Below are 10498 nucleotides of genomic sequence, written 5' to 3'. Positions count from 1 at the left end.
ACACTCAAAGTCTTTTGTTCAAGAAGTCATCACTCAAAGTCTTTTGTTCAGCTGCCCCATGGACATCCTTGCTCCGCAAGGTGTAGATGATAGGGTTGAGCAGGGGGGTGGGGTGACCACAATGTGGAAGACCGCAGTCTGCTTGTCACGATCAGGATCCGTGCTCGACTGGGGTAAGGTGTTGGTGCTGTAGCAGATCTCAAGACTCGAGAGATGAATCAGGAAGAAGTACAAGGATGTGTGGAGACGGGGAGTCAACCCAAACCCGTATGATTATTACCAGGTTCCCCAAAACAGTAAACAATAGATGACAAGGATTACGGCAAAGAGTAGAATCTGTGTCTTCCTGTGGTTGGAGAGAAACACCAAGGTGAAGTCTGTGACAATGATGAGGTTCTCAGCTCCCATCCTGGTCTCCTCTCTGCAGTGTGTGTGTGTGTGAGAGAGAGAATGTATTCTCTGGAACTAGGATGTATCGATTCCTGTGACCAGCTCATAAAATGTAGCAACTCTCTACTGGATTCTCCAATGCTTCATTATTTGAATATAGTGCTCTGGTGTGCCTGTGAGGATTCTTTGTAATGGGACTCTCATAGATTTAAAGCAGGGGCAAGCAACATGGGCCCCATATCCAACTGTGAAACCTCCTGGTCCCTACTGCCAAAATTCCAGCGATGGCACTGAAAACGAAGTATAGAATCAGCCAGAAGGAGATCCAGAGTTCAATCCAGGCAACAATATCTCAAGGCAACACAGTAGAGAATGAGCAGGCAGAAGTGTCAGAGTTTGGTCCAGAAGTATTTATGCCAGAAATCAAGCCCAGGGTCCTCTTGGTCCATCCATCTTGGACTTTGGTGGTTGTGGTGGGGGGTTCCCAGTCCTTCAGGTCATCCTGCATGGATGAGTCTTCTAGCAGGAACATGACACTTTTCCATGTGGTGTCAGGGCAATTCCACGGTTCGGTTGGAAAAGGTAGTCCAGGCAAATCCCGATACAAAAGCTTTTATTCAGAGGCTACACATGTAGGAGACAGGCAACCCCTCCAACCTTCTTCAGAACTCTCTGCCCAATATCTGTGCCCAGCAATCTTATATACATTCAAAATTGCTTCAATGAACTCAGGCTCTGCCCCCTCCCTCCCTTGATCGATTACAGATTCCATAAACAATGTAAAGTGAAACTATTCTACATAAACAACGTTTTTCCATTATTGCAGCTATAACTGGTCAAAGTGTTACTCTCTGTTCCTGATAAACGCCCCCAAGGGCAGCGGAGAGTGCCAGAGCCCACTCTGGTATCTTGCGAAATTACCCAGTCAGGGCTTGGGGTTCTTTTGGCAAAGCAGGGATGCTCCTTTCCTGCTGGAATGATATGTTGTTTTGGAATCATAAATGCAAGGTTTTACTGATATACAACTCAAGACGGAAGGACAAATGGCCGGGCTGAGGTGGGAGTCAGGTTGTTGGTGAGAAGTCAGAGCTGAGCTGATGCCTCTCTCTCTCTCTCTCTCTCTCTCTGGTTATTTTCAACTTTATTGCTCTGGAAAGGGTGGGGGTAGCATGTCAGGTGTTTTGAGGTGTGTGTATACTTTTCTTATGAGAAGCAGGACTTTAGGATTTTTCAGATTTCTCTGTCAGTGGTCTTCAGTTTTGGAGATAGGTGTCACACCTTAATTCCTGCTTAAGGGACAAATCTTGACCCAAAAGAATGTCTTGTAGCTCATTTGGAGTTAGGAAAGAACAACACCCCACTATTTTTTGTCTATCGGATGTCATTAAGATGGGAACAATTTTAACGGAGTTTTAGAAGCAGACCTTCCCATTTCCTAGCTCATTTATTCTACTTACAGCTTGGATATGGCTCTGCTCCAGTGATGAATGACCAAAGCCAAGGAGCTTTCTTCCAGCGGATGTTCCCTAATGAGGACCACCAGTATACGGGGATTCTCCAGATGCTGCTTCTGTTCAGGTGGACCTGGATTGGGGTCATTTTTATAGGTGATGATAGTGGGCTGAAATTTGTACAAACTGCGCTTCCCAAGTTTTCCCAGAGAGGTATCTGCTTTGACTTTATAGAAATGATGCCAACATTATATTTTACCTCTGACATTCTTGAAATGATGGCAGTTTGGGTTGCAATGTACAGGGTTATTATGAGCCGCACTGCTAAGGTTGTGGTTTTACATGGTGAAATTCACACTATAATATTTTTGAGAATTTTTCCTGAGGTTTCTGATGTTGAGGACATACCTATCAAGACGAAAGGAAAAGTCTGGATCCTGACAGCTCAGATGGAGTTCACATCAGTTCCTATTCAAAGAATATGGGCAATAGACATCATCCATGGTGCTCTATCCTTTGCCATTCACTCAAAGTTTGTGAAAGGATTCCAGAAATTTCTTCTGATGAGAAACCCTACATCAACCAAAGACGATGGCTTTATCAAGGACTTCTGGCAGCAGACTTTTAACTGTTTGTTCCTAAATACTGAAACAGAACAGCAGAATGAGAAAATCTGCACAGGGGAGGAGAAACTAGAGACTCTTCCTGGGTCTGTATTTGAAATGAGCATGACCAGCCACAGCTACAGCATTTACAATGCTGTCCATGCTGTAGGTCATGCTTTGCAATCCCTGCATTCATCAACATCCAAACATAGAACAATGGTGGATGGAGTAAGATGGGAGCATTTGAATCAACAGCCGTGGCAGGTAATGTCTGAGTACACAAACACAGGAGAGCTCATCATATCCACCATGTGCAAGAACAGTCTCTACTATTTGGCTACAGGGCGGGATATAAATGTAATAAATAAATAAATAAATAAATAAATAAATAAATAATAATAATAATAATAATAATGTGGAAATACCTTCCTTGTCAAATATTGTTTTTGCTATCTCATGCTAAGATTGTCACAGCTCTTACCCATATAAAATGCAACAGTAGATTTTGATTATGATTGAAGGCTACATTTTCAGTATTGTTGACTATGTATAGATTGTTACAAAGGTATAGCAGGGCTCCCTCTGGACTCAGGTCATGGAAATGGCAAGAGGATGGGAAGGACCCCTTTTCTATTTCAATTTAGGTCCCCTCCTACATTTTTAAATTATTTAATTCAATTTCATACTTTTCACATTAATTCAGTTGTGTATCTACTGAACTTAGTAGTTCCACTTTAAGGAAAACATCTGATATGTAGCTAATAAATTTTACTGACTATTTTTTATGTTTTCATGTACATCCTCCTCCTCCTCCTCCTCATCATCTATTTATTTCTCACCTGCCTCTCCCTCTAGATCAAGGTGGGGAACAACATCAAATACAAAAATACGATAAAATACATAAAACTGATTAAAAACATATAAAACTAACACATTATTAAAATAACAACCAGGCATCTTAAAAGTCAGTGCACTTCAGTACCACTATAAAGCAGTCGTGTAGATCCTGCAGTGCACTTCGATACTGCTAGAAAGCAGTAGTGTGGCTCCTGCCTTTTATATACCGCTTTCATACCACTTTCAAAGCGGAATATCCTGCTTGGTGTAGATGAGCTTGTTGTAGATGAGCCCTATGATTCATACGGAGGTGATAATTAAGGTGTATCAAATCATTCCTCTCATCTCTTGTAAATGGAGAGACAGCATAGTAAGGACCACTCAATCAGCTCAACTGAAAAACCAGTGTCTATTTAGCTCCTTATACCCCTCAACTGTCATGTACAAGAAGCCATTCTATGTGGCAGAGAAAGCAAGGAGACTGTAGGCTTTACTCCATTGGCTCAGCCGAGTGACCAGCTGTCTTTCGACTCCTCTGCTTTCTAAATTGTTTTGTTCAAACTGGGCATGATATCAAATCCGTAACTTGGGGTCTGAATGTCATCATTTTCCTCTTCCCCTCCTATTCCTTTTTGTTATAAAGTTGCTGTCAGGAATGGGATTGTTTTTAACCTGCGCACAGAGCTTTAAATGGTTTATGCCATTTGTAAATAAATAAGGGAATAAATAAATAAATAAATAATACATTGCCTAGTAAATGAAGCTGCTTAATTACGACTTCAAGTAGCATGCAGAAAAAGTATGAACTGTAGCTTGTGAAGTACCATTATGAGTTTATATATGTGCACCAATTTATATGTCCTTATTACTTGTGGTGTTTTGCTTCAATTTAGCTTTGCCGCTATTTAAGAAGTGTCTCATTTAACAACAGTGCTGGGGAAACAGTTTCCTTTGACCAAAATGGCGCCTTGGCAGCTGGATTTGACATTATCAACTGGGTCACATTCCCAAACCAGTCCTTCCTTAGAGTCAAAGTTGGAAAGGTGGACCCCTCTGCCCCCAAAGATCAAATGTTCAGCATTTCTATGGATTCAATCGTATGGCCCAGCGTGTTTAACCAGGTCTATTTTTGCACAGATTTTATTTATTTAATTTATTTATTTATTACATTTATATCCAGCCTTTTTTCCTCCAAGGAACCCAAGGTGGCGTATACATAATCTTCTTCCTCTCCATGTTATCCTCACAACAACAACCCTGTGAGGTAGGTTGGGCTGAGAGTGTGTGACTGGCCCAAAGTCACCCAGTGGGTTTCCATGGCCGAGTGGGGACTAGAACCACTACACAAGACTACACAGATTTTTGGGTGAATCTAATCATTCGTCTAGTTTTCAAAATGTTGTTCACTGCATAGACACTGAATTATTTCTAAGAGTGTACCTTCATATAAGATATGAAGGCAACTTTTTTCTTTGATGACTAGCAAAAGTAACTTGATATAGGTTGCCTATTAATCCATTTGTTTTATTACTGGTATGTTAAATGATTTCATATGACCCAAGAATGAAAGATTGATTGCAATTATGTTAGTTTCAACTCAGATTAAAAAGAAAAAATGGGAGAAAATAGGAAACATTAGCTTTAAGGAAATGGGAAAGCAATGCACAATATTTCATATTATTAAAACATTGGGTGGGCTGACTTACAACTAATGGCTCTTTAGAATACCTCCACAAGGTTGTACTTAATTTTGATTAAGATTGCATTTAATGTTACCCTTCTGAAAACTAATTTATTGATTTCATGTTTCTTTATTTTTTAAAATCAGCATTATATATATATATATATATATATATATATATATATATATATTCCAAGTTCCCCACCTAAAGGGGAGCCTTGATTTGTCAAGGCCCTCAGATCAGCAGCAAAGAGAGAAAGGCTGGTGAGGAGCAGTTGCACAACTTCAGCAACAGCATCTTCTTGTCAGGAGGGGACTGCTGAGCCAATCAGTGCTTTGATGAGGTGGGCAAAGAGTCACACCCAGCAGAGTGAGATTTAATCTGAGGCTCCTAGAAACAAACCAGCCATGTGGATGCAAGATTGAAATTGGTGCAAAAAGAGCGACATGGCAGAAAAGACCATGACTTTTCTGACCAACATGCTCCTTCCACCCCCTTTTAATTTTTTAATATTTCCTTGTTTTGTAAACTAAAATATCTTCTAGTAATATCCATTGGGAGATAGCATACCAACGGATGGCACACTGAACCCTATTTAGCCTTAATGCAATCTTTAAATGATGGCCATACTTATTAGAATGTACTAGTTAGTGTTGTGTTTCTCAGAAAACTCCTGCTTTTGATGGGAGGCAAATGACGAGGCTTGCTAAGTAATCTACAAAGCGTTTATTAAGCAATAAACGTCTCTTCTACCTGAATAGAGTCTAACTTCTTGGTAACGTCCCCCTAGGCAAAACTGTGCAAACTAAGCAAGACAGTAGTCCGTTCAAGAGGAATAAGAAGTTACTTCTCAAACGCCCGTAACTTCAAAGTGCATGGTGCGGAGGCAGGTTCTGGCGTAATCTCACTGACTTTCACGCGCCTTCCTTTTGCGCCATGCATTTCAGCTTCCGGTGGACCCTAGCATCAGCTAGCTTGTCAGAGCGCTCCCCTCCAGAAGAAAGTTGAGTGTGTAGGATTTGGCCTTGAGGAGATAAGCTCTGGAGAGGGCTGACTCCCAGCTGGGGAATCGCCCATGAGAGCTTCCTCCCCCACTGATACAGGCTGGCTGGTGTCTGGCGCTGCGTCTTCTAGTTCTGAATCTGATTCTGATTGATTATCTGAAACATCTTTTCCAAAAACAGGGGCAGTAGGGTTATACATGACAGTTAGAAGCATTTATATTCTACCATCCTGACATTAACCCTTTTTTAACTGTTGGACAACTAGTGACATACCAACACCTAAAATCTCTTTACTGAATGATAAATCATTTCCCACTTTATACTCAGATGCAGCCCCTTTCTCTGTGTAATGAGTTCTGCCATTTGGGTTACAGTAAGACAAAAAAGGAAGGGAAACCATTTTGCTGCTATGATTGCCTTCCGTGTCCAGAAGGGAAGATTTCAAACAAGAGAGGTAAGATATATATTTAAAAAAAACACCACACACAAGTATTTTGGATATAATTCATTAGTATGTATAGAGACCTGTTTCTCTAGAGTTTAAAAAATGTTTAAAATTGAGTGGTGGTTGCTGATCAAGAAATACAGCCTATTTAAAATACTGTTCCTTGTGTGGCCTTTCGCATAGCACCCAAGCTCACAATAACCAAACCAAACATAAAAGGATTTCAGAATATCTAGACAAGGTAGAGCTGGATAACACTTAGTTGGTGATCTTCAGAAGGCGAAGACACCATCAATGATGTGAAACAGCTTTCCCTAGTCATAGGGCCTTACAGGCTGGGTTATTCCTGTGAATGGATACATCCAAGCATAATTGTTTGGTAATTGTGCAGACTGGATTTGAGATAACTGTACTCATTCAGGGCTTGCATTGCAATATTGATTACTGCAGATATGTACAGATTTTCTTTTTCTTTTTTTCAGACATGGATTACTGTTATCAGTGTGCAGAAGATCATTATCCAAACAAGAACCAGGATTTGTGCATTCCCAAAGATATCAGCTTTCTGACTTATGAAGAACCTTTGGGGATCAGTTTAGCTACTGTTGCTCTTTCCCTTTCTTTCATCACAGTGTTGGTGCTTTGGATCTTCATTAAGCACAAGGACACACCCATAGTCAAAGCCAACAACCAAAACCTCACCTTCGCTCTCCTTATCTCCCTTCTGCTCTCCTTCTTTTGTGCCTTGCTATTCATCGGCCGACCAGAAAAGGGGACTTGTCTTCTTCGACAAACTGCTTTTGGCATCATCTTCTCAGGTGCGGTTTCTTGCGTGTTGGCCAAAACCATCACTGTGGTTCTTGCTTTCATGGCCACCAAGCCAGGGTCCAGAATGAGGAAATGGGTGGGGAAAAGACTGGCTAATTCCATAGTTATTTCCAGCTCCCTTATTCAAATCACTATTTGTACAGTTTGGCTGTCTACCTCTCCTCCATTTCCAGATTTTGACATGCATTCAATGACCGAAGAAATTATACTGGAATGTAATGAAGGTTCAGCTGTCATGTTCTACTGTGTTCTGGGCTTTATGGGCTTCCTGGCCATTGTTAGTTTCACTGTGGCTTTCCTGGGCAGGAAGTTACCTGACAGTTTTAATGAAACCACATTTATCACCCTCAGCATGTTGGTCTTCTGCAGTGTCTGGCTGTCCTTTGTTCCAACTTATCTGAGTACAAAAGGAAAATACATGGTGGCTGTGGAGATCTTCTCTATGTTGTCCTCCAGTACTGGATTGCTTGGCTGTATTTTTCCTCCCAAATGCTATATCATTATGATAAGACCTGATCTGAATAATAGACAGCAGCTAATGAGAAGAAATAATTAAGGAATCAGAAAGTAGATAGCCCAAGTCTAGTTATAGTGAGCTATGTGTCTGTCCCTTTCTGTGCTGTGGGATTTAATTTAATATCAATTTGTTAAATTGGTTTCATTGAGATGAAAACATGATGGATTTAATCTATTTCATGCTGCAATATTTATTTATTTTTTGAGCAGAATGCTAATTGAAAAGTTATGCTTAATCCACAATCTTGTGAATGGAAATTTATGTGGTATATTTAAATACAATTCTCCTCACACCTCCTAATTAGGGCTGGCCCTGGGATAAATAATGCTCTTAGTGAAGAGGGCGTTTGGTGCTCCCTGCGGTCAGTTTTTTAGGGCCATCCAGAGGATTTTGAGGTTCCGGTGCAGGTGTGAATTCGATTGAGAATGACATTGCTCAAAATCTTGATTTCTCAGCCAATGTGGTACAGCTTGCACAAGCCAAAGTCGAAAAGCCATATTCTGACCAGTGGCACTGCATTATGCAACACAGCAGAACTATCACAAGATAGAGTTCCTATCTTTTGGTAAGCATTCTTTATTTTGAAATATCTATTATTTTTATCTTTAAAAATAATAAAGAAAAATTGCAAATACAAAATGGTATCCAGCTGACCTCCAATAGCTCACAGCTTTATTTTATTATTATTTATAAATACTTATAGTGCTTACAGTATATGAAGTGCCAACTGCTTGGTAATGTTGCCTCAAAGTAAAGCTATGTTCCACTGATATTTTTGTACCAAAAATGATATCACAGTGGAAACTGAAAAAGAAATATACTTCACAGCTAATTGAAAGGTCATTTATGTAGTCAGCACACCAGCAATATGTAAGACCTTTAATATTTTCTGATGTAAATTATGTACCTGCTTCTTGGGAAGTAACACACAGTCAGCATAAATAGATTTTTTGTGCACTCTTCACTGCTAAAAGATGAAAGCTCACTGCCTATAGTGCAATGGATTAAAGACATAACACTAGCATCATTTGAACGAATGGTATATAGGTGTCATTTACAAATGGACTTATATTTGGATATTTGGTTTATGTGTAATTTACTCCTCTCTGTTTTTTCACTTAGAATGTTGTAATATTTGGAACTGAGGCCCTTAAAGTATGAGGTTACACTTGCATTTTTATGTGTGTGTTTTTCATTTTATTGTTTCATTTTGTTCTAACTTACAGTAAAAAGAAATGATTGAAAAATTACAACCTTGAAAGAACGGTTACAGGCTGTTGCTTTATGCCATCCAAGCTTACTGCAGTTAGCACATTAAAAAAACCAATAGCCTCTAAGCTCAGCTTGGTGCCCCCCTCAGCTCAGCACCCGCTAATGCTCAGCTTGGTGCCCCTTCAGCTCAGCACCCCCTAATGCTCAGCTTGGAGCCCCCCTCAGCTCAGCACCCTGTAATGCTCAGCTTGGTACCCCCCTCAGCTCAGCACCCGCTAATGCTCAGCTTGGTGCCCCTTCAGCTCAGCTCCCCCTAATGCTCAGCTTGGCACCCCCTTAAGCATGGTTCTCAGCTTGGTGCCCCCCTCAGCTCAGTATGCTATAATGCTCAACTTGTTACCCCCCTCAGCTCAGCTCCCCGTAATGCTCAGCTTGGTGCCCCTTCAGCTCAGCTTGGTGCCCCCCTCAGTATGACAATTCCTTCACTTCAGTTTGGCACCCCACCAACTCAGCTTGGTGCCTCATCCAGCTGATCTTGGCATCCCACTCAACTCAGTACCCTGGGTGACCATGCAGCTCACCCACCCCTAAGGCTGGCTCTGCTTCTGTTACATATGTAGATGCACCATTGAGTCAATATGGGCAAGAAACAGTTGGTTTTATTAGACATTAATTTACATTTTCAATTGTGATTTTGGGAATTTCACGTAAACGTGTAATTTAAGTTGTGGCCCTTATTTAAATAGATTTCTAGTGTTTTTCTTCAGGTGTAGGTTTGGGGAAATCAATTCTGGAAGAATATCAACTAGTTCTTTTACTTTAGCGCAACTGAAGAAACAAGATAAGAACATAAGAAGAGCTCTGCTGAATCAGACCAAGGCCCATCTAGTTCAGCATTCTGTTCATACAGTGGCCAACCAGTTGTCCAAAGAGAACTGACCTGAGTCCTACTTGTGGGTTCCATAGCACCCTTCCACCCATGTTCCCCATTGACATTTCTAATTATGCCTAACATGGAATTTGCCTTTTTCGCAGAAGCCACACACTGGGTCGGCATTTTCTGTGAGCTGTCCACCTGCGAGGTCAGGAAGTTGAGCAAGAGGTTCAACAGAGGGTCAGAAGCGTAGAGAGCGGAAGGTTTTACCTCAGGAAACGGAAACTTGGTTGGAAAGAATGAACAGGAAGCCATCCTCTTGATTGGTTGTAGTGGGGGGGGGGGAGAACATAACTTTAGAAAGTGTTAGTCAAAGGCAGAACAGGCAGAAGAAGAAAAGGAATTAAAGAGAGAGAAGGAAGGAAATAAGGTGAGAATTGTATGGGAAGGAAAGTGTCAGGGCTACTCAAAGCTGGACCAGTGACAGGCCCATGTTGTTTGGATAAGTGACCTGGATAAAATAGGGACACACTCTAGGGTGTTTGTTTGTTTGTAATTGTGTACTGCATGTGTATCCGTTCAGATGTTGCTGTTTTTCAACATTCTTCAGTGTTTCTTTTTTAACTTCATTGTTTGAAAACTTTTTGGTTTTA

General features: G+C 40.9%; 1 protein-coding gene across 1 annotated transcript; it reads left to right on the top strand.

The window, feature by feature from the left end:
- Window positions 1-674: 674 nt before the first annotated feature.
- On the top strand, window positions 675-7798 carry LOC134405749 (vomeronasal type-2 receptor 26-like). Its single transcript, XM_063137001.1, has 5 exons — window positions 675-962; window positions 1850-2611; window positions 4177-4380; window positions 6297-6423; window positions 6897-7798. The coding sequence occupies exons 1-5, from the start codon at window positions 675-677 to the stop codon at window positions 7796-7798; spliced, it is 2283 nt and encodes a 760-aa protein (XP_062993071.1).
- The last annotated feature ends 2700 nt before the right edge of the window (window positions 7799-10498 follow it).

Source organism: Elgaria multicarinata, chromosome 11, assembly GCF_023053635.1.
Source record: "Elgaria multicarinata webbii isolate HBS135686 ecotype San Diego chromosome 11, rElgMul1.1.pri, whole genome shotgun sequence".
NCBI lineage: Eukaryota > Metazoa > Chordata > Lepidosauria > Squamata > Anguidae > Elgaria > Elgaria multicarinata.
Note: the sequence above shows the minus strand (reverse complement) of the source record. Positions and strands in the feature narration are given on the sequence as shown.